The following is a 25,773-nucleotide window of genomic DNA, read 5'->3' on the forward strand; positions in this document are numbered from 1 at the left end:
GTCGCAACGGCGATTATCATCGCGGTCGTCAACCTCGCGCAATTACGTAGCTCGTAAAAGTAGCGGACCAAATTATCCAGTCCCTCGAAATGTCGATTACTATCTTCGAGAAATGTCATTTTCGCAAATCAAGACTGACGTCTCTCTCATCTCGTACCTGTACATGAGACCCCCCGTGCACGACTCCAGCAGAGCGCCGCCGAAAACGCACACGTAATACTGCGTGCAATCGCGGGGATGAGGGTAATATCCAAATTCCTCGGGGCACTCGAATTCCAGGACGGCTTCATTTCTGCTGGCTCTCGCGCTCCTCGGAGTGTTCCGCTGGCATCCTGAAACACATCGTAAAGTTACGTGTTCAGTGAAAAGAATGTAAGAGTATTTACACTCTCGTGAAGCTGAAATCGCGATTGAATTATCGCCTGATCAAAATTTCTCGAATCCTTCGTGCGTGTGTCTCCTCCCGACAGGCACGCGCTTCGGATCGGACATGCGTCAGATCCTATCGCAGCCTATGTGATTTCCTGTACGGATTATCCGATCCTAGATCTCCGCGGAATTGCGAAATAAATGTTTTACGCGGTCCCCTCCCCCATTGCGAAACGATAAAACAAAGAAAGTCGTAGGAGCAGAGCGGATTAATAGGTTTTTTACGGACATACATAAAGCCGACAAGAGACGTCTGTTATGAGACCAACGGAGACACTCGTTTTGCTCTCGTCATGATCATTTTCAGCCTCGAGCGTGCGGGCGTGCGTTTCGCTTGTCGTACATGTCATCGTTGTACCATACATGTTGCTGGGTGCATTCGCAATGTTGAAACGCGAATGCGGCAAACGCAGCGAATTGCGCAACGGAAAAGTAACCGGATTTTTGGTCGACCTTGCGCTCACGCGTCCGGAGTGCCCGAGTGCGACTACTCGAGCACATTCGAGCACATTCAAGCATGCACTGGCGTGTTTACGAGTGCGTTTACGAGCGCAATCGGAAACACAGTTCGTGAGGAACGTTTCTCAATCTTTGTCTTTGGGCGAAGAGGTGGAGAACGCGCGTAGAGAGAGAGAAAAGCCGCAACAATGCACCGCGAGGCACCGTTTTTTCCGAGCGCGCACACGCAACGCGTACACGCACGAGAAAAACGGCGCGCGCATCTTGCATCCCCGGATTTTGCAATCAGGCTTCTCTCGCAAGAGGAAGTCCGACGCAGGGGTCTCTTGCCTCTCGCCGAGGTTTTCCCTCTGATTGTAGAGTCGGTTGATTAACAAGCACCCGAATGGAAATCGAGATAATTATTCAGGTTTAATGAGAACGTGCAATCGTTGCCGAAGAATCGATGTCGCCGGGAACGCTCGCGTGTTCGATCTCACATCCATCGGGAACCATGCGAATACGACATAAAAGTGCTCTCTTTCTCATTCTTCCTTTTACTTCGCCTCCCTTGGAAATCTGGTTCGCGCGATCGAGAATTATCGCGAACGTTAGGCCATTCGTGGGTGTCTAAGCAAAATGTCTTGGCTGCGTGCGCGTATGCGTCTGCTTCCCACACGCATACGGGGAACAACAGCACCGTTACGTAATCATCATCGAGCGCGGTGCGCGTCTAATGACGAGCAATAACGGATTCGCCGCCCGATACGAGCGCGCCGTTGCGCTATCGTAATGGCGATTAAAATTAGGTAACTGGAATGGGAAACGGGAGAGCTCAATCGCTGGGAAGAGACGAGAATGCGAGATTGATTTTCAGAGAATGCGTGCGCGACTAATTAAGAAAAATTAAGTGCGCGAGCAGCCGGAATGAGCGGGATACGCGAGGGAATTAATTACTTTGTTAATTCACGATACCCGGCATAATGCCGGCGAGTTTCATGCGGTAGAACGCATTTAACGAGTCTTGCGAGACGAATTACAATTATTTACTTAACTCTCTCTCTATGGGAAGCGACCATTTCACTCGAAGGAAAGTACACCGCGAATCCGGCGAATCTTATCAAAGTATACAAAACGCGTTGCGTCTTCTTAACGAAATTGCGTGGCGGAAACGCATCGCGCGCGACGCACGTCCGCGTGATTGCGCACTTTACCGGAGCGAGCTACGCGGTCTTCCCGACGGCATTGGAAGTGCCGATCGGCCGAAGTATTCGGTCGCGAAGGTCGCCGGGAAATGTCGGAACGCGGCGAGGAAAAAGGCAGATTTGAACGGGATACGAACGTCCTCGACCGTCCGGATGCAGAAGGACGCAAGTAACTGACGTCAAGCGAAACAATTTTAACGCCAGATCCTGATCCCGTTCTCTCTTTCCATCGTCGACGTCGGCGGTTGACCTCGAAAGCGACCGCAAGGTCGCCGTCCTTGCCCGGGCGGGCTGATCCAAAATCCTGCTCCCGATGCTCTTTTACTGATACGCTCGTTTACTGATCGCTGATCGAGACTTTCGGGGGGAGAATGCGACAAAGACATGAATATTTCATACCGAGTACTCGGCTGATCTGTTCGTTGGCCCCGCGTTCCGTAACAAGTATGAATATTTAATTGTCTGCGTCAACGTCACAACTGCCGTGATACATTTAGCAATTACCGTTGGCAAATGGATCGGTAGATTAATACGATTTATAGGCCGGATTTTTGATAAGCATCGTCCGCAAAGTTCCAAGCCAGATTTACGCTGGTACCAATTTTCTGCTCGGACGATTCGGACAATCTGCGTTTCTCCTGAATAATTTTTTTAATTTCTCCGGCATGCATCTCTCGCGCACGATGCATCGCACGGAGGATTCCCAACAGAAGTTTCCTTCGCGCCGCTGGCATTTGACGTGGACGTGGAATTACCTGCGAAATGTAATGCAAGTCCGAATACCCGCGACATTCTAGTGCGTTGCAGAGCAGCACGGCGCACAGTGGGCCAGCGAACCAGTAAACCTGGCCAAAAATATGAAAAACGAAAATTCACGCAGGGTGTTCGTATTATAGAGAAATATTCTTTTTTTGTTTTTATTCAAGAAAAATTTATTATTCCATATCATCATCATCATCATTTTCGTGATCACAACAATCGTTAGAAAATGCATTGTTTTTTTCTAAGAGACTGAGAATTTCTGCATTAAAATGCCCTCTTTTTTACGATTTTTCAAACATAATGGCAGATATTGGCACATTATTTTTGCCGAAAATGAAAAAGAAGATCTTAAGCTATAGAATGAATAAAGAAACTCGCTGGGATCGCGTGGGATTTTTTTGATAGATCGAAGAATGTGCGGAGAGAGGGAATGCAAAGTGCGTCTGCCGGTAAACAGCCCTTATGATGGAAAGAAATTATGCTTTTCTTTTTCATCAATAACTTTTATAAATAGCTAAAGTATTATTATAAATGATATTCTAACGGTGTATTCTTTTATATAAGTATTTTACGCAATAAATACTCCTATATAAACGCGTCGCGTGGAGAGAAAAAAATTGGGATATTTTATATCACCCGTGTTCAAGGTATTGTGGAATAAAGAAACAACATGGAAGAAAAATTTTGTCAGAATACATTGAACTAGATATTATACTAATATAATAGGTACGTTTGAACACCCTGTGTGAATTTTCATTTATTATATTTTGGCCGGGTTTACTGACTCGCTGGCCCACTGTGCGGCGCATCATCCGCGAATGATACGTTGTAGAAAGGCTGGCGAATAATGCAGCTCGATGAACACGAGAGCGTTGCACCCGACAAGGTATTAAATGTCAAGTGGAACACCTTGCCGTGTGTGGACGCGCGCCGACCTAGAGATTCCTAAATGATGCGTCGCGAGTGCTAAAGCGACGTGAAACGCGTTGCGACCTTTTACGGAGACCAAATCGAGTGCGAGGTATCGGGACTGATGTACGTCGAGGAACCGATATATCGCCAATTACACGATCACGTCACATCTCGCGTCGAACACGTTCCATCCCCGTCATCATCACACCAATCAGTATCACGCGTTCGTACAATTTATTAGCGTCTAAAATTCGCTTACACCGTGCAATTACGAGGTGCTCCGGGCGACTGGAAGCCGTCATCGTCGACACTAGTATCGCTACCAGAAAGTCTGACAGATACATCATTATAAAATCTTTCGTGTCTCGTAACGCGTACAATCAACGGGATCCCGGTGCACGACTTGTACAGGGTGCTCCTTATAAATTATGCGAGCGCCATCGCTTTTCCTAAGGCGTCTGCACGGTGGAAGTCTGCACGGCGACAAAACGAGACGCGGGAGGAAGGAAGAACTCACGAAGCTGAGAGAAGTGAAAGTCATGCGAACGGAGAGAGAAGGAGACACGCGTGACGAACGAGCAAGGGGGTTGGAGAGAGACGGAGGGATGCAGGCGGCAGGAGAGCGAGAGGGAGAACGAGACCCCCGGCGCAGGATAAAAGAGTCGGCGAGTGAATGAGTGAAAGTGAGCTGGAATACCGAGGCGGTATTCTGAAACTGGAGCACCGCTTGCATAATAACGGACAGTTTATACAGTTTAAGGCGTTCCGTGTTGTACGTGCGGCCGCTCAATCGTGTATATCTGCGCGCAAATTCCGCAAATCAATAAATCATTATGTACGTAACGGTAGCGGTGGTGACGCGACGAATAATTCGTAATCATTTACCAGCACACGGAAAGGAAATCTTTCCTTACGAAAGGTGCAAGAATAGCCAGCGTTTGATTTTATATTCCATTCTAAGGCCATCATTGCGGATTAGCAAGGCCTGATCGCCAAGGCGGGAAGCGGAAAAGTGATCGATCTGTGGCGGATCGAGAGACCAGAGCGATCGGACACGGGAACCGTTTGACGTGGGAAAATGATTGTCTTAATGGTATCGATGGTAGGTACAATACGTATGTTCCGTATCACGCGGAGAACTGGCGGGCTGCGTTTCGGAGTGCCGCAATTCAGAGTGGAGCAACTCCGCGCGACCCGAGAACGCCCCTGGCGCGCTGATACGCGTGATAGTGAAATGATCGAATCTATGATTTGTAAGAGGCATTCATTATCGCATTTCTGCGCCACCGTGAAATTATGCGAAATCTCGCTTGTTTTCGCGGCTGTGCACGCACGTGCGCGCAATGATTGCCCGGCCGGGGCGAGGCACTTGTGATTGTGAAGGAGATTTGGTTCGCCAGGCTGAAGGAGGTCCATTACGACGCTGGAAATGGGCAATTAGAATGCAAAGGCAGCGATTTTTGTTGCCCGCTTTTTTGTTGGCCCTGGTGAAATCAATCTCACTCTCTTTCTCTCTCTTTCTCTCTGGATTTGAAACCTTGAAAAGGTCCTCGCGCGGATCCAAGCGGCGCTTGCATAATACGCGGCGAAAGTCATTGTTAATTGGGTCGGTTTCGCGGGTATTTTCCCCGTCGATTTCTGCCTTTCCTTCCTCTTTGCCGTGTCTCCAGACTCCTTTATCAAAGTCGCGCCGACAATCGCATAATCGCGCCGTACCGCGGAAATGCACCGGCGCCGCTCGATTCCGCCTCATACCTTTTTTGTCACGCTTAATTGGTACGAGAGCTATGCGGTCTCCGTAGAGGCGATATGCTTTAAATATTAAAAAGTACACGCGCTTCTGCTGGCAGAATTCTTGAGAGGTATCTATCGAGATATACGCGCAAATTCGAATGCGAACGCGAAAAGAATGATTACGTAAAACTGTTCGTTATTTCGATTGAAGGTGCCGCTCCGAGCGAGATTTATTCCCGCGAGTTTAACTCGATTTTGTGAATTTTTTAACGCCCGCGGCCTCGGAAGTTCGCTCAGGCTGATCGTTCCCGGTAACAGTTTCAAACTTTCTTCTTCGAAAACCGACTTCAAGTAGACCCATCGGATCGTAACCGCCATCGCGTCAGTTTTCATCACGCAGAACACCTTTTTCGTAAATGAAATTTAACATTAGATAATAGAGTGTCATAAATTAATTTAGTTCACTAACAGTTCCGCAAATCGTCAGCTCCGAGCTTCCCGTTTGACAAGTATTTCGCGAATACGACTTTCATTATACGCGAGTACCTATGACGTTTTGCGTTACGACACGCGTCTTCTCGAAACTGTCGCGAATATCGGTCATGCTCGGACACTGAACGATTAAACTCGGGCTTCACAGTAAATCATTAATGATTCATTAAGGTAGAATAATGTGCCGCATGTATTTCGCCGACGATCGCCCGATGGTTTCGAGGGCAAGAGTTCACGATCCGCCGCCTCTACGCGCGGCGTTGTTGCGTCACGCATTACGCGTTCTCCGGTTATCGTTGCGTATGCGAAGATGCATCTCGATGCGCCTGTCCGTTTTCTACCTCGTCCATGAAAGGTCACAGCTGCAACGCAGCTCTTTGCAATATCCGCAGAGGTCGATGTGCTCCAAATCCTCCGTTTCATCAGTAAAGTTCGTTATGCACTACTACTCGCTATACTGCAAGACTGAGATTGTATCAAATATGTTTTAATCTTGTTCGACAGAATTCGAAACTGTTACGAAATAGTAGGTCTTCTTAGTGAATGTACGCATGCGCGTCAAGTTTTTATAGAAAATATTTCATGCAAAATACGAAGATAAGAGAGATACGGAGACACAACGGTGTAATTTATTTCGTTGCTTCAGCTAATTGCTATGCACGATGGTATCTCTTTGTGATATCCATGGAGGTCATGCATACCGAATTCCATATTCCTCCAGCATCCTACGCAGTTTTACCGTTCGCAACTGAATTTAAATTGGTTTGAATGTTGTTTTGAAAAAGGAGGATCTCTTGTTTTTACGCGAAACACGTAAAAGATCTTACGGGACAAATATTTTTATCTGAGCTAAAGTATAAGCGGAGAGATATCGTAATGGACACAATGGTGTAATTATTTTAATTAAAAACACCTTCGCTGTTGCGTCTAGTTTTATTCGCGGCGTTTAATTTGTAAGTTTATCATGATTATCCCCTCATTATCGAGGACAACTCATAATTTGCAAGGATATCTTTCTATTGTAAAGCACTTGCGTTTTTCGCACACGACACATGCGAAGTCAAGACCTCTCCGTGGGATATCGTGACGCTATTTGGGACACAGTAAATGCCTCTGGTTGCACAATCCTCCGATTTGGATCTCCCCCTTCCGAGACGCTCAAACGATCCTCGAAAAACGCGTCTTAACAGATTTCGATACGCAGATGCTCACAATTCACAGTCCTATCGAGATTACGTTAGCGTTTGTGGAAATCATTTTCCAGACCGGTCGTCGCGGAATCTTTCGTAACGAAAAGACGCGATTCGAGACGAGACAATCGTGAGCGGTTAATTAACCGAATAAAGTGTTCCTGCCCTTCCGGAGTTAGTCAGTTCCAGACTTTCATGAAAGATGGGCCAGAAGACAGTAAAGGCTCCTCCACCGATTGTAAATGCCGTAACGCCTGGATGCAGCCAGTGGCCTTAAGAAGTGAAAAGAAGCCGGTGAAAGAGAAAGAATTTACGGGACTCTTGGTCGTGGTGACGCGATTGATGAGCTGCGACTTCGATATCTTCTTGATTCGCTGGCTCGTCACTCGGCGAGGTCGTTCGTGATGTAATAAAACTTTAATCTTTCGAAGAAAGTCCAAAGAAATCATACATATGCACGGAGGTGGATACGTATTACTTTTCTTGACGCAATTACCGTACGTTTAAGTTTGCGTGAAACAGTATTCAATTCTAAAATGGAAGATCGATGAATAGAAATATTAAATGAATGTATAGGAAATTAACTGAATGAATTATTAAATAAATAAGCTTCGTATGCGCTTCAAAAGATGTAAACCTCCAGATGTTGACGTCTCTCCTCCAGCATTGAAGTCGCAGGCAATAACGCCTGGCGTTGAAATCACCGTCATTGAAAACCTCGGACGCGGTGTTAAGATCTACAACGTTCATAAGGTTCCGGCGTTGCAGTCAGCAAGATTGTAACTTTTAATACTAAAGTCGTAAATGTCGCAATTTTTAAATGAATTAATGATGCAAATTACCGTCATTAACACGAAAACATTGGAACTTTACGTAACTCTGTCAATCCTGGAAACGGACATGCGAAGTGCTTGATTTTTTTTCTCGAGTTAGGAGATAACTAATAACAAGACAAATTGGTCTGATGGTACTTCTTTTGTGGTTATGCAACGAAAGCTGGCGGTGATTAAACAGAGGAGAGAGAAAGGGAAGAAGAAGAAGACAACCGCTCGCGCGAGACTACTTCCAGCTTTAGTCATAGAACATACAACGGTGAACGCCCCGACATTCTACACCCCGCGGAACAGCTGGGAACACCCACTCACGATCGACCAGTTCTTTGAAGATTACTAAAGACAGCTCGACCTCCCTGGCATTCGTTCCCCGATCCCACGATCCTCTCCGCGTGTACGTAATAGATTAAAGCCAAGATGAGAATATCAGAAAGTCAGAGCGCTCCGCCTGAGATAATAACCGTGGTATCGATTATCTATCCTGATGGACCTCGACGGACCCCGACGGACGGAGATCCAATGCGCATCCTTACCCCGCGATCCCTCGTGCGTATCGAAAACCGCTCGGGACAGTAACGAGGCTCGTTAATGCTAATTGAAGGGTCCGGGGATTAATCGCGCGATGTTTCGCGAGGTTTTTCTTTTGGAGCAAAGTCCCTCGAACGGGAAGCCGAGTTTCCGACACTCCGCCACTTTGGGAGACACGTTAATTGCGGGTAATCCTACGGTATCGGATCGGTAGTGCACCAAGTTCCGCAAGGAAACTCTCGCGAGGGTAACGAGCCATTAAGTGATTAGGCACAAGTATCACGCTTAAGATACTTGTTTTTTAATATCCATGTGATATACAGTCGCGCAACCGCGCTGGGAACGGAGAGATCAATACGAGATCGGGAAAAATATCGGCGGTTAGCGGTTTAACGACGTGCATTCTAAATCCGAAATGCACGAAATGCAGTAGGCTGCAATCGATAATCAGGCTCTATCGGCCGTGAAGGCTATCCACGCGGTCGCAGGAGTGTGTGCGCCAGCAATGCGTGCGACCTTTGCTTTCGCGAGTGCGATTGCAAGATTGCTGGAAAGATCGCGCGTTGCCAGATAAGGCGGTGATAACATTCCCGATCTATTCCAAAATTCGCTCGATCACGCGTTCCCCAGAAGGATAAGAATGCTTTACCCAGTTCCACGAGAGAGCACAGGCATCACGTATAAGGGAGGCGAGGCGGCAAGTTTATCGCGAGGTTCCCTTCTAAATTCGCGGCATGTCGAGCGTGGACTGCAATAGATAGAATTGGAATCATAGCGTGAAGGTTACGCGTTCTCAGGGATGCAAGCGGCAGCAACGCGTGTAACCTTTGCTGTCGTTCGCAGCCGGACGTTGCTTTAGAAAGGCACTGGATATTAAATTTACGCGTGGAACCGAGAAATGTTCTGCTCTCGAGACGATCGTGCGATCGTGCAATCGCGTCGTTCTAAAGAACGATCGAAGCGGTCCTCGGATGCTGCGACTTCCTTATCTGCAACGAGTCAAGAAACGAGTTTGTGATGAGAGAAACAAGATGTGGCAACGGGGAAGTGGAAGATAGCGACAAATGACCGGATTATCTTCTTTGTTCCTTCGTTTCTGCAAAGGTTCGCGCATCCATTGTGAGAGATTGGTGCTAACTTGCTAATAACAACCGGCCGTGAAGACTACGCAAACCTGGGGGTGTGACTAAACGCGAGGATGACCTTTCAGAGGTTTTCTTGCACGTCAAGAGGTGTGGCGATCGCGTGTGTTCTAGAAATGCAAAGTATTTTAAACGAATTGAACCACCGTATTGATATGTAATTTCTTGAACGGACTCGATTTTGTTTAGTGCAAAAGTCAAGTTGAAACAATTGAAGGTATAATTTCTCAAGACTTAAATCTCAAAATGTTAAGAGGGCAATAAAACCTTTCTGTTTTTATTTCTTTTCCTTGAATTTATGACCCTACTTTCACGAGTTTATAATCTAGAATTAATTATAAATTACGAATATATTTCATGTTTGTATATTTCATCTCGAATGCGAATATATCCTGCTGGATTTATGCACGAAGTCGGCACGGCGCACAGTAGTACGTAAAGACAGCGTAATCGGTAGGTGTAAGTATTATATTGTTAGAACAGGCGCTGATGCTCAGACACAATGGAGCGAGCTGGGGCAACCGAGTTGCATCATCGAGGCGACCTAGGCAGCTTTTCCTCTCTCTTTCTCTCCTCTTTTCTGTTCATTAATGAGCGGCACATGCTAGATCCATTATCAAACTAGTAAAATTATAAAAAATTTTAATGGTTTTAAAATATATCTTGCATAACGTTAACGGGACCAATTGATTAATCCATGATACAATTTATTAACCGTTCAGCAAGTTTTACGTAAAGTTTAATTGTCATGCGAGTCGTTAATGACTGTGTATTAATTTTTGTGGTTCTTAAATGCATCCCGCTTGTTTCTTTGGACGTGGGAAGGATATAATTTAGGAGTCGGCCGACAATAAATACAGGACATGCATCGCGCGATTGCGAGCGCTGACCGTTGAAATACGGCGTAGGCTGCATGAGTAATTCCGCCCTTTTTGATCCGGATGTGAAGACTGAACGTGACCGTTGCGGGGCGTTTCGTCACCGATCCAGGACTCGGCGACTCCTCGCGGAAAATTGCAGATGAAAGCGGAGAACGGGATTTCCGAAGCGAGAAGGCGCGCGCGATCCCGCGCGATTGCGAGCGCGGCTATTCCGCCCGATCGAAAGGTCACTGTTAAACAATGATAATTGCACTTTCGACGGCTGCCTTGTAAATTATAGGATGAAGGATTAACGGTCCCGTTAACGGTTACCCGTGGAAAATTCAAACGAAAGAGCATGGTGATTCCTCATTTATGAAGATCACGTTCTGACGCCCCCTCTCACTCTCCGCTCTTTCTCTGATTGTAGTTGAGACACGTAAGATAAATATGTAATCAATTAAGAAACACTTGGCACACGTGATTAATGAAATCGCTTAACGCAACGCACGATGATGATGACGCGATGCAATGGTAATGGCTCAGCTGTAATGACTTAACGTTAGAATGTCTGACAGAATCATTGTATAATAATTTTCTTCGAGACTCTCTTGGTATTTTCTCGCGGGTCAGAGAAGTAAGCGCGGAAGAATGGCGAAAGAGATCGACGACGTCTAGGTGAGAACTTCTGATTTTGCTGATCGGGTCGTCTGCTGCGTCTCAAGAATGGAACATCGCTCCTGCGTATCTGAAGAGTCTGAGATCTTGGAGAACCTTGGAGAAATCCGTATTGAATTGCCGTAATCCTGCGCATTTCTCCGGTAAGTTTCAATAGCTCCGCGGAACCCCGACGGTGCGATAGCGATCGGGTGTTCACGGGCTGTGAAGGCTACGCGGGGGCGTGTGGCAATCGGATCTCCGTTATCCTCACCTCGGTGTGGGGTAACTGGCTTTGATACGACGGGAATAGAAACGGGGATATTCGCGTATGCGCGTGTACGTGAGCCCGGACCCGTCCGACGCGTTGCACGTAAGTGTCCCGTCCAAATGGATTTCGTTCTCCATCCGCCGTGACACGCTCGCTCCTCGTTACAAGACGACGTGGAAAAGCGGCGTGGCCACGTAATCATTCGACTCGCACGTACACGTGTGTAAATTACGATGCATTGCCTCGCCGATGCGGCGAACGCGCGTGTAAACCGGGCGAGAGAGTTCTTGCATCTCTCCGTATGTTCTCGTCTCTCTCCCTCCGGGACGTACGAACGTACAAACGAGCCAACAAACTGACCAGGCTGGAAAGGCTGGCTGGCTCTCGATATTTCGTAGCTCGCAACTGCGAGTCTTGTCGGTGTCAACAGAAAGTAACGAGCTCGTGGCGAGCGCAGCCGCTCGGTGAAATTGTTCCGTTGCATAAAAAGCCAGGAGACGCCTGGGTGGGATTGCCGCCACTTTATTTCGCCTTGATGCAGATTAACGGAGGCCGAACGAGCGAGCACCGAGTTTTAATTACACGTCCCAGGAGGAATAGGCCCAACGGAGGATAATTACGGGAACTTCGGAAATAATTTGTCCGTCGGATTGACTCGACCTTCGTAAGTAAGGGCGACGCGTACCTACCTCTCGGTTCCTTTGGTTCCGACAGGTATTAATAGCTACTTTTATTATATTGCGCACGTGAGACAATGCTTAATCTACAGTTTCGCAATAGCCGCTTGCGACAGCCTCGCCTGCCTTCGCCTTCGTTCTCTATTAACCCCATATTCTTAATCGCACACCGCGTAAATGACACGATTTACAGACCGACGTCGGCGACGACGCGGGAAAGGAGCGGACTATATTTTAATAATTATCAGCGCGCGAAGGACGTTTGGCGAGAACGAATGGTCGATACCTCCCCCTCGATCCCTGCCGGAAAGGTTGCACGCACTCTCGCACGTAACGGACACGCGGATTACGCAAGTAATCGTGGTTGCGTGTGCGTGCGCGATTGTCCCAGACGGAGAACCGATTAAACCGTGGCCGTATTGATGGTCGATCGTTAATTTCGAGAGGCAGCTCCAGTTACGCCCGACTTCTTTGTCTCCCGTGGCCTCTCCCTCTTTTGCTTTCAAGTCCGGCGTGTTGCATTGCCCCAGATCAATCATCGACTGCACGTGGAGACCCTCTCATGTATAATCTTCACGTTACGGTCTTTTCAAGTTCGATTTATATCTCTGTTGCTTCTCGCCTCGCTAATTCGCTTTTCCTCCTGGTCTCGCTCCATTTAGTCCAACTACGTGCCTAAATATGCGTCATCGCGTTTCACGTTTTCGTTTTCGGAGCACTCGAGAGGGAAAGTGTATCGCGAGGCTCGTTTCTCAGTTTTAATTTCGAAAGTGCGCCACAAAGATTGCCTAACTCGTTTGATAGCTGATTTTTCTTTCTGATCGAGATCGCGATCTATGCATGCGAGAGATTTTCCGATCAAATTTCGTGCAACCCTTCGGATTTTCTTGGCTGGCAGACGGCCGAAGATTGGAGCGTGAAAAGTAAAAATCGGGCGTATCTCAAAAAGAAAGTCACGATTGCCGAATTGCCGGCAGTGTCCAGGGTTACATAAGGCAGGTCAGGTTGCGAAATACACTGGACGGCGTTCGCGCGCTTATCACATTATTCCTGGTTACTTTATTGCACGTTAACTCGTCTCCGATTGCTCGTCTCTGATTGCGCTTATTTATTATTTGGCTGGGAATATCGTGCGCGCGAGACGAGGCTACGTCGACCATATGCGACACGATGCAAAAATAAGTTGCGTAATGCGCAGAAGACTCGAACAATTAGCGGAAAAGCCTGCAATGTTGTGCCGAGCACGCCATTCTACGCGAGGTCTCAGTCTGGAGAAGTCTTATGGGACTATCATTTATCTACGTAAAATCCATCCAACTCGCATCCATATATTTTCACAGACGGAGAACTTATTTCGTGACGAGTATGATCGGTGCGGTGTTCGCTTTAGCAACTTTCTCTGCGTCATAGGATAACGTGCCACAGTTTCAGTGGATGCAATTTCGATCGCAGTAAGATTCGAGTCGTGATTTCGTTAGCCGTTAGGAACGCTCACGCAATTATTTCGCTGCATATTTGTTTGCGCTTGAACGAATGGAAATTAGTTTTAGCCGAAGTACATCACAGGGGGCCTACCCAAAGCGCAAAACGTTATATACGTATCGCTTCAACAAGGAATTGCTTTTCGTTTCGTTGTGAAACGAAAAGTCGAATAATAAATCGGAGTCTCTTTTGTTCTTTTTTTAAGAATAACTTTTTCGTTGCAATTATATCACAGATTTTATACAGATCTTCTTTGTCCGCCGATTTGACAGGAGAAATGCTCTAATTGCGCAACGACGTCGTTCCGATCCGACAGCGCGCTGACAAACAGATCGAACCGATCGATCACGAGAGTTCCTCGAGTATCGATCGCGATCCTCCGCTTTGTCGTCTCCAAATCGGTCGCGACCTTCGAGCCATTTACGGCACTGGGACAGACTCGGACTCGCGCGCGAGCGAAGCGTTGAAAATCGTGACCGGATTTCTTCAGCGATCCGTCCACTTTCAATTGCGTTACGTCGGTACTTTCAAGCGCGTACAAATCCGATCGCGCCATCGAAAGCGCATTATCATAACGGCGTCGGCCGGACGTCATCAGCATTGCGATTTCGTTAACTGCCTCGTGAAATCGCGGCACGCCCGGGTTCCTCGTGCAACACTCCGCTCTTGACAGATTTTTTAATTGATATCAATTTAAACTTTTCGGCAAGTGGACTCTACGTGTGCGTTCCACGTGTCGCTTTCTCCGCTCGTTTTAAGGATCACATATACTTAAAATAAAAAATAATATAGATACAACGAAATATGTACATGTTAAGTTAAACCGTTGGCGCTCGCCGTTCAGCTTATGGTTTTTCGCGCTTCTTCCCAAGGGATTTCCGCGCGTACAAAGTACGGCACCCCGTGGCGTCGGTACACGATCTACAAGGGTGAAGATCGATAAGGCCTTGCCGCAACACGTTCTCAGTTACTGTTCGGCCGCGTTAACACGTCCGTGAAGAGATACGATCGTGTACGTGCTGTTCTCGCCAGCTGATTTAACACCCCCTCGGGATAAAGTCGGGTCATCCGAGAGGCCGAGAACTCGCAATGGCCCTTCGCATCCGGTTGGCTCCTATCGTGTTCTCCGTGATGGAGAACACGCGAGTGCGCGAGGATGCGAATTTCTTGCAACTCGTCCGACAAATTTATAGGCGAGTCGGCAGAAATACCACGAGGCGGCGTAGAAATCCCTCGTGCATCACATGCTGTTTTGTATATATTTTCATACGTCTTTTCGCAATCGCCATCTCGATCGTGAAGACATTTGTAGCACCCCTAGTCGCTCAATTATCCCGACAAAAATCGCTTTTTCTCACGCGTGAAAAATGAGGCCGCCCGGATGGGAAGTTGTATCACGAGCGAGTAACGTTGGAAAAACAGGCTTGCGGTGGTTACGTGAGGCAACGCGCATGTTTTTTAACATGGTGTATACTATTCCAGTAGACTTTCTGTGGGAGTGCGCGCGATCGGTCCCACGGAACGATCAAGGTTTTGCATTGCCGATCGTGAGCCGCTCGAGAAAGGAACATTCGCTAGGCGCAGTTCTTGGTCTCGCGATTTTTCTTCCCTCGTCGCAAAACTATCGGTCGATCGCGATAAGAGATCGTGATCTTGGGGGCCCACGAGCGTAAGAAAATAACAGTTCATGACGTCGATTTGCCGCGACGTGTAAATCGCTGGCGCGTGAGAGCCGCGCTGACTCGCGCGATTAAAGCCGCGGAAAACCATCGATCAATGAAATGTCTGTGCTGGTTTCAGCTGTCAGTTTTCTCATATTCAACTGAGTCACGACATTCAAACAATAAACAAACGGAACACATCGTACGTTAAAATAGAATTTCCAACGACTCGCTCGTGCTCTTGATGCAATGAGAACGTAGGCGGTTCGGGATATCATTGTAATTATCACTCGATGACGAAACCAGATCGCGGTTGACCCTCGCACGAAGGATACATCAGCATAACCAGTAGAAAGAAATTAAAAAATTACCGATATTATCGTACGCTGTGTATTGCGCACGGCAAGTTGGTCACCATGCTTCTTGCGACGCAAAATAATTGCTTTTGCATAATACTCCGTGCCCTAAAAAAATAATGGAGAACGGGAGAGTGATCGACAAAAAGGAGAGCGCGGGTGGATAAAGATCTAATCGAGATTGCGAATCGCCCTGTTGCACAATCGCGGAATTGTCAGTGGGCGCGCCCGTAGGCGTCCGGAAGCGGGGTCGATCGCCCAGGTTTGTCAGCAAAGGTCGGGCAGATCGATCTTTCGGCCGTTGTCATTGTCGGCTTAATTGAAAATAATTAATCGAGGTCGTTGAATGAACAGTATTGTGTCATAGGGAGAAAAAGAGAGTGCGCGGGAACTTGAAAGCGTTGAAAAAACGTGACACGTGATTTGTGAGAAAGTTCACTCGAAGAAGATGGCGATTGCGTTAAAACGTATCCGAGTGTTTCTTCCAGTGAATAATTTTTCGAGATCCAAGTATCTCTCATTGTCTAGCGTTGCCACCTGTTCAATGTTCATGAAGAATGCAGAGGTCAACCTTGACGAAACGTTTTTTTCCCTCGATACAAAAATAGCTCGGAAGAAAGGGAGAACGCGTTGCAACAGATCTTTGGAGGTCAATCTTAAACCTTAAAAAAGAAGCGGGGTCCTAGGTGAACGCCAGATTTTGGAAACCGGATCTTTGACAATCTCACATCCCGCCGCGTTACGAAGCTTCCTCCAAAGTGTTGGGAATGCAACAAAAGGAACGGAGGCGCCAGGAGGCTCGTTCACACCCCTTTTTTCCTCGTGCAGCCTGTCTTGGCCGATGTTCTCGTTATTTATGACAGAGATAAAATTTAAAAATCGCGAGGAAATCTGCATTCTTGCGGGTTAGAAGTGTCGCTTGACCAGTCCGTCGCCTCCGGGACTTTTTTCATTTTCGTTAATGGAATCTCTCCTGTACAACCTCACACCGAGCCGCGTAGCTTTGTCACGATTAATCCGATTCGGTTGAATTGGAACGCACCTTGAACGTATCAACGTCGATGGGTGGATTCTCGATATGGTTCGTTTCAATCGAGCCTCACCCGATTAGAGTATTATGCCAATCTTCGACCGCGCACAAGAGACGGCTAAGTAAGTGCATAAGTACCTTAATCGCACTATCATTACTCCCGATTGTCCGCGAGATGATGACGCGACGCGTCGCGGTAACGTTCTCTCTCTGTCGCTGATGTGAAGTCGTCCTTTTCGCGCTTTCTCTCGTAACACGTTGGCGTCTGCAATATGCAGACTCGGATCTCGACGCTCTCTCATTTGGAGACGCGTTGTTCACTTTAAATTAAGGTTGTGATTAAATCTCGTTGAGCTCGTCAGCGTGATGTCCTGATGACGGATGAATAAACAAACCGTTTGCAATTTTAACAGTTTCGTTAAACATCTCGTTTCATAATTCAATTAAATAGTGTTTTTCTTAATAACGAACGCAAAGATTGTCACGAAATGATGCGCTTCTGTTCGTCTCAGATAATTCGCGATTTATCTACAGCCACGGGGATTTCTCAAGCCACACAATTCATTTTGCAACTGTAACCAATTACCTCCCAAGCAACCTTTCGCGTCTGCATCGTGCTCTTTCGGACCGAGACGTCTGATTACGCGCCTAATAACACATAAATCTGTAATCGCGCACAACCGAAAGATCCATTTTCCGCTCGTACAATCCGAAGACGATTTCGCCAGCGACTATTTTTCATTGCGAATCATGAAAACTGGAACAAAAAAATCAATCTTTTCCTTGGCGCTTGAAATTTTATTTGTTTGAAAGTTTTAAGATCCTTTTGAAGAGCTCTGCATTAAGATGTTATCAAGTGAAGACTTTCATGGCTGATGTGCTGGAAACGTCACTCGCAGAAAGTCAAACGATGCAAAACCGAGGTCGTTCCCATAATCTACGTTTTCCACGCGCACGTGCGAAAGTCGCGTAAGTTGGATTTCGCCTGGCCACTCTCGATGGAGAAGGTGGACTAAGCACGACGCGACGCAGCCTACGGAGAAGGTGAAACCACGTTTCTCGGCTGCGTCAACGGTTTCGAGAGCACGTGCATTTTGTTTGCTTCTCCGTCAATTCGTTAATCGCCGATTCAATGATGAAGATTGCATAACAAGAGAAGAGGGCGCGAAACCTGGGAAACGGATTTGAATGAAACTTATCTGTATCAATAGTACTTGATTACTATAAATAGCACAGAACTCCTCGGAAAAAGAAAAAATTTTTGGGCTAGAACTTTTTCATTTATTGTTTTAACGAATTTTAAATCATCGAGAACTCTAGGCAATATGCCAAATAACAATATAAATAGCACAGAACTCCTCGGAAAAAGAAAACATTTTTGGACTAGAACTTTTTCATTTATTGTTTTAACGAATTTTAAATCATCGAGAACTCTAGGCAATATGCCAAATAACAATATAAATAGCACAGGACTCCTCGGAAAAAGAAAAAATTTTTGGGCTAGAACTTTTTCATTTATTGATTTAACGAATTTTAAATCATCGAGAACTCTAGGCAATATGCCAAATAACAATATAAATATCCCAGAACTAATAGGAAAAAGAAAAAAATTTTTGGGCTGTCTTCGCGTGGAGGGTAACAATTTGGTAGAGTGTGATAATTGTGCATATAATAAATAATAGATATAGATATTATTATTCGAAAACATTATTAATATTGAAAAATAAAATAGCGCGCGCCTGTGTTGTACTAGTACAAGCAAAAAACGCATAGACGCACACATTTAATTACACAAATAAAAACGCAATCCTTTATTTAAGAAATTAACATAACTGAAGATTGAACCTAAAGGCAGGGACTTTAATTAAATAGCGCAACATAGGAAGCTCATATAATTTAAATGTTATTTTTGTTATATGCTTGTAAATTGTAAAACCTTCAGTTGTGCTAATTTCTTAAATAGACAATTGCGTTTTTATTTATGTAATCACAATATGTATTTTTGCATTTCATGTTTTGCTACAGTATACAGGAAAATTAAGAAAAAAACCTAAGATTGGCATGCTGGATTTATATGTCCAACCTATGCTATATATCAGTTTAATTCAGATACATTTCAGTTCTCATAAGCTAGTTCATACTTGCACCTTTTGGCCTTTTAATAATCTCTTATGTAATTGTAAGCACATCGTTTCCTTGACTAGTTCAATACCGTTATTCACGTACAACATAAAACCTTTTCCCAGTTTCATTTATATGTTCTTGTGTTGTGAGCATTTCTGCTTCATCATGTGGTTTTTTTATTTTTTCATATCTATCTTTATTTAAAATTAAACGTAAGCATTTTAACAATCTACTACAATCTACATGATTGTTTCGTTACGCCAACTCATTGATAATTTCGTTAATTTTATTTTAATATTGAGTAAAGAGAGTTTCTTAAAATTCGAATATTACTTTCAAAATAAGTTGTTTGAACGACATATAATTAATCCCACGCGAAAACTAAATGATGTAATGAGCTGGGATTACGAAATTAACCCGATCGATGAAGCGTAATAGAAGAGGCGAAAGAAGGAAGGCCCATTTCTAATTATAGTGCATATGAGTCGTAAGCCGCTGTAAGAGGTAAGCTGAAATCTTCAAAAATGGAAAATAGCCGATCGGCGTAGTCGTTCGGCGCACTTTATTATTTACTCGCGTGACATAATCTTTTATGAATGATGCAACGTATTATCATTTATTATCGCAGTTTTGGATTTAGCATAATATAAAGAAGCTGAGATATTTCTTATCTCAAGTTCGAGCAGTCATTTGTATTGAATTTTAAATGGGACGCGTCGGCGTGCCGTGTCTTTCTTCTTCGCAAGGTGCATACGTTTCAACATTTTAATGCGCCGTTTGACAAGCGTAGAAAATATATACACATCATAATTCTCGGCCGGCATAAGTACGTACCGAAGAATATCGAAGGACAGAGAAATTTGATTTCTCGGCATCAGTTTTTAGGGCAGTAGAGAACACACGAATTTATTGTCTTCTTTAGGTTTGCTTTCTCTCTTTTCCAGTTTTTTTTATGAGCCATCAGAGATCAGCTTCGTAGATAAATTCGGTATTTTTAGAACAGTAAGAAAAAGTTGGCCTTTTTTTATGAGTGACAAAGAACGTCTTCGAATGGTCATTGACATTGTTCTTAAATTGTTAAGTATCTTTCTGCGTGTACACCTGCGGTACAGTACATCTGGTCAAGATCCGTTTGTATTATTAGGAAGAAAAATTGTATACTTTCTAGGATAGATGGGGAACGTCAGTCTTGCACGATTAGACACGTCAAGAAGCTTGCATGAGATGAAGCATTACGCCGATACTTTTCAAACAAAATCGAGAGCTCGGCATGCCGCGCCGTCAGGTAAATCTCGCATTCAATGACGTGTTCAGCATCGCAATATAGTAAGGCATTAAATCATTATGCCGCCGAGTCTCCGGGCCGTATGTGCGAGCGTAGGCGGCGATCCTGCCGCAAAAGGATTTCTGACCTACGACACGAGCCTCCGCGGGCATCGTCTGCCGAGGGCAGTAAACTCGCCTTGGCAGTAACCCTCCCAAGTAAGGGCTCCGCGCCTTTAACGAGGGAGCCCTATGCGCGCGAGTCTCTCTTTTTCGTCCGTCTAATTTATGGTAAATGAAAACGTGGCTAGCGCGCGTACATGGTCTCAAGACGAGGCTCGGATGGTGCTCGCAGTGCAATCCATGTGTTTCCAATTAATTTGCGACAAGCGGAGCCTCGCGCCGATCTCTCACGAGTCGAGGGATCGAACTCGTCCTCAGGGAAAAATTGAGTGCGATGCGCTCGTGTCTCGGGTGCTTCTCGGGTGCTTCTCGAGCTTTCTCAAGCTTTTTCTCGGTTCTCTTCCATATATTTTCTATGGGAACTTTTTGCATGCTGAAACCGCGAGCGATAGAGTCCATCGAGAATCAGTTCCGCTTCGTAATGTACGGCGTGGAGAAAGTTATTATTTCGCCTGTGCGTAAGAACTTAACGGCCGCAAGGCTATACTCGCGCGAATCGGGCATTGTAAACTCTTAAAGATAACGAGCGCGCAACTCGCGTTATTACCGCATTCGGTATTAACAATTAGCTGTTTTTGAGCGAGTAATAATCGTTTCGGATAGTTTACGACATGGGCGGGGATGTATATCGCCTCGAAGCGGTCGCTTTCGTGCAATCTTGGCGGGAACGATTGATTATCTGCGTATTTACAACGCGCTCATAATAAGCGCGTTAATACCTTATCGGTATGCCATCATTCATATTATCTCGCTAAAATTATACACGGCACGGTCTCATGAAGGGCTATAAACGAACCCTTTATCTTCGCTCTAGAAAACACACAAGCGCTGCATGAGACGGTGCAGATACATGTAACTTGCCTTCTTATATAATTTAATTAAATAACAATTTTTTCTTTTAGGCTGGAAATTGGAATTCTCTTTTACAATCCGTTTGTCTGAAATTAAAAATGTATCTCTGAATTAAATACGGAAACTGTTGAAAGAGACTTAATCTCAGTACTTAATGAATTCTAAATGACATGAATATAAATGCGCGCGTCGTTGAATTTTCACGAGCGTGTTTGGCGACTTGATATTTTCTCCTTCGCATACCGTGAATGTTTCCCGTCGATGTCGGCAGGGTGGGAAGTGACCAGTCGCCGGCCAAGGATAATGGACGGGCGAGCGAAGGAACCGATATCGGTGCATTGGCCACGGCAAATTCTCTGGGTAATTGCTGGCGGGGCAAGACCTATGGCGATGGATAAGCCGCAGGGATATAATAGGCAATGTGCGTAACGCACTCACGTACGTTGTCTGTTATATTAGTGGATGAATATTCCAGTCGCAAGGATCTGAAGGATGCTGGAACTCTTCGCGATATCCTGCGCGAAAGATAATAAGAAATGAGTGAAAACCGCTCCAAGATTTAGTAAACTTTGACGATTGAAAGAAAAAGATATTAAGACGCGAGTCTCGATTAAAATCTAGGAAAGTCGCGGAGTTTCTTTATCTAAAATGACTGGTTGCTCACTCAATCCCAGTCCCCGGCTGTGGATGTAATAGGTGTAGTCGTACTTTTTCCATACGCAATACGGACCGAGAACGTAATAAAGGAGATGCCTGTGGCGTAATGCACGCGCACCCCGCGGTAAATTCTCCCGGTAATTGCAATGCGTGTACGCGCATGTGTGCATTTACCGATGGAATCCCTGGAGAAGGATAAGAATAAGAACCGGGCAGAGTGGCTTTCAGCGACATAAACGGATAAAGATTGGATGAAACGCGCCGCTGCGGAGGTCCTTATTCACCCTCCGTATGCCCGTTTTCTCAGCACGGCGCAAACCGAGGAGAAAAGGAAAGAGGGAAGAAGAGATCTATGGCTTAATTCCATGGTTCTTCGCTTCCATGCGATCATCGAATCGTTGCATCACTGATCCGGCGCAGCTCTCATCGTCGTGATTGCTAATTTAATTTACTTCTCCAACAAACCAACAGAATTGCGTGCACCTCTCGTGCTCTTGCGAGCAGGTAACGCACAATCCCCTATCTTAATGAACTTCTTACATAATTTCAGTGTGCAGTATAATTATTTTTTGCTCTTCCTATCTTTCCAAGATTACGTTCGAAGAACATATTCTCAAAGGTGAACTTGCGATTCGAGTTAATCGCAGATGCTGCGATTGAGTCTCTGCTGGAATGGAAGCCACGTGTCAATTACGATTAAATTATAATTCTCATTGCAACCGCGGGTGCATAAATTCCGCCTTTTCCACTCGGTGCTCGGTAATGCACCGAGAGAACTCGCGTTCCAGGGTATAAATAAACCACGTTTTTCGCTCCCTCCCGCGCCCTCAGCCCAGCCGCGAACATTTCCACTTTGAAGCGAGGATAGTTGGGAATGTAGCGATTCTTTTCCACGTCGACGGATAAAACGATCGTAGGCTGCCCGTAATGCAAGGTACACACGCCGCCAGTAAATTCTCCTGATAATTGCGAAGCGACGCGGAGGCTGGCGCGGGTGCTCTCGCAGAGAGAATCCCGGAGAAAGGATAATAGCCGAGAGGAGCGGTTTTCAAGCGCAGCTCTGAATATCCTGCGCATTCGCCAGGACGCTGAGACACGGAGATACAAAACCCGCGGACTTGGAGATATCGATTTTATTGCGCTACGCGATCGTAGTTTCATCCTATCTCTAGGGCTGTCCGAGGATACGGTATCCTGCGCGGGTATCTAACGCCGAGAATCGTATTTTAAGTGGCTCGAAAAGCCGTGATTTACGATCGCGCGCGTGATGGTGGGCGTTTGCACGCTCGCGGATTGATCGGCACACGGTGCGTAAATTACATCTTTGATGTCACGGCAAATGCACATATGTATGCATACGCACGGTAATTTAGTGTATTATATAATATATCTGTTAGATTCTTTTCATCTAAAATGCATTACCGTCTCATCAATCTCCGCTGGCATTTTATTTCGATTCGAATTGCTCACGAGTATCTTAAAGTAAAAACTTGAGTAGAGTTATGATTAGTGCGATTTTAAGTGTGAAGTGAATTTGTAAATGGTATGATTGATTGTTCGTAGGTGCGACGTGTCCCGATTTATCTTGTTAGCTCAGAGTAGCGCCGCAACTCTTGACGTTTAGAAAGAATAGCGCGAGCGCGCACTTGGAGCGATCGTACGCAACCTCTGTGGAAACCCTTGACGCCAAGATATGTCGGCGACGTATAAATTGTGGGGCGTAAACTGCATTCCGACTGCTAAAGTATTTTGCCGATATGGGTTGACGGCATCGCGAGAGGGCCCGCCTACACGCCGCAAACCAGATTTCCTCTTGCACGATAAATATATCTATCTGTCCGATAACTATATATAACATCACATAATTGCATCACATATTTTAAATGATTGAGACGCTTGTCATAATAGCAATCGTGATACCGTCGTCGGTATAAACAAGGCGGCGCCGATGATGACATTTGTGACTCGTATTAACGCGTCACGTAATCCCGCTTACGGACACGATCACAAATTCCGATGTTTAGCTAGGATTTCAATTAACCGCTGATTTACTGATGAGAAATTAACACTGCGAGCTGTGACCATCACGATTTGAATACCCGTCTCGTTGGCATTGGTCGAATTGTAATTATCAATTATTTACACGTGTGTATTCAGTCTACGAGGTTCATCTTGAGAGAATGATAAAACGGTATGTTTTGGTGCACGATCAACGTCCCTTCAAAAATAAAAATAAAAACTTGGACCGTGCCGTGCATTTTTGAAGCTGACCTTCTGCATTTCCGCAATCAGAATTTCTCTTCTCTTATTATTTAACCCAGCGTGATCCGCCGCGGTGGCGGATACACGTCTTGCGAGATGAACGGGTCTGCCTCTCCCGCACACCACCCCGATGTCTTGTTAACCGATGGGAACAGATTTCTGATTGCGTACCCCCGCCGGCTGCTGCTGAATGCCGGTTGCGCACGGTGCAACAAGCACCTCCGGCGGATTTCGCAAAGGGATCATTTCCACGCCAAGCCCATCCACCGTGTTACCGAAATATGGCACAGAACCGTTAACGTTCTCCTTTGTTTGAAATCTACGGCCGGTGTCGTATCTATGGTGTCGCATCCGAGCGACGTACCTCATCGAGCCTGCCTCGCGAGGATCAATCTGATCCAGCCGATCGCGGGACCTCCGTGGATCACGACGACGGTGTGGCCACTTTCGGATTTCGCAAACACTTTCGTCGACGCTCCGTTCGAGAAGCTCGCGAAACCATGCTCTATGCAGGTCCCGTTTGTGGCATAATCACCGACGATGAGAATCACAGATGAACGGAACGTAACGAGTTTCCGACGATAAGGTCGGCAGTAAGGTCATCATCTCTAAGCAAATTACGATAGCTATTAGATCGACGGGTGAATTTATTGGTGAGCAATCGCGGCGGTCGCTCCGGGCGACCGTATCTACACTCGGGAATCTCTCGATCGCCTCGTCCACTTGTTTCCAAACAGTCTTAAATTTACGCCCGCGAGTCCGTTTGACGAAATATTCGTCGGCGCGCTCGGCCGACTCCATCCAAGCTCGGCCACTGCGGTAAAGTTTCGCAAATCGGTCGTTTCGCATGCGAAACCGACCTACCGTGCTGCCGGATTGCAAAAGTATCTCTCCTCCCTCCCAAAGAGAGGAGGACGACACGCGGTATCGTCAGCGAGAAAGAAAGAGAGAGAGAGCAATTTCTGCATTTGAAAATGTTCAAATCGCCGCATTCTAGGTATGCCACTTCAGAATGAACTTCTCATTAGTAGAAATAGTTATGTGCAACGCTCTTAAATTCCTCGCTCGGGATAATATCTCGACTTGTTTTTATAAATCGATAATCAAATCTTGCCCTGGGAAACGTAATTGTACGTGATCATTCTATTAATATAACACGAGCGTTTAAAAGAAAAAGGTAAAAAGTTAAAAACGTCTTTGCAATGTTTCTTAGACGATTGGTTTGGAACTCAGCTACGATAATTATGTGAGAGTGACAGGGTATTGGAAAATGAATACGCGTGCATCTAGGTGAGCGACGTTGATCGCCCATGTGGGACATTCCTGTCGATCAAGAAGGTGCGCGAGTTAAGAAGAGAATTTCCTTTCTTTCGAAACGGCGCTGTTTTTAAATCCTTGGGCGCACCCCATGGGATCACGGGCGCGTTAGCTTGATTTCCGCGTGTGCTAGTTATTCAACGGCGCGGACATTACGTAAACTGACATTTTCGCGGCTAATACAAGCAAGCGAGCGAGCGAGCATGCGATTCCAGCCAGTGAGTTCACACTGACTGGCGATTGTGACGGCCTTTCCCGTTGCGAATGTTTTCAAAAATCCACCACGATAAATTGTCCAATCGCGCGAAAGCGTGCGGCTGATTTTCCATTTAGCTGATTCGCAATTACGATTGCATACCTGTGCAATTATGTACTAAATGTTCTATGCTTTGTAGCATACTAATAGATAATGCGAAGGTTGTGTCACGTCTTAGCAGAAAAAGGATATTCATTAAT

The 25,773-nt window shown here is 45.8% G+C and overlaps 1 protein-coding gene across 2 annotated transcripts in view; it reads right to left on the bottom strand.

Moving 5' to 3' along the window:
* Positions 1-25,773, bottom strand: part of LOC105287641 — a 37,450-nt gene that overhangs the window by 11,116 nt on the left and 561 nt on the right. For both annotated transcript variants that reach the window (XM_011353301.3, XM_011353302.3), the window contains exon 2: positions 158-332. In XM_011353301.3, coding sequence (XP_011351603.1) covers positions 158-332 — 175 coding nt within the window. The remainder of the gene's footprint in view (positions 1-157; positions 333-25,773) is intronic.

Source organism: Ooceraea biroi, chromosome 5 (genome assembly GCF_003672135.1).
Source record: "Ooceraea biroi isolate clonal line C1 chromosome 5, Obir_v5.4, whole genome shotgun sequence".
In the NCBI taxonomy this organism is placed as follows: domain Eukaryota; kingdom Metazoa; phylum Arthropoda; class Insecta; order Hymenoptera; family Formicidae; genus Ooceraea; species Ooceraea biroi.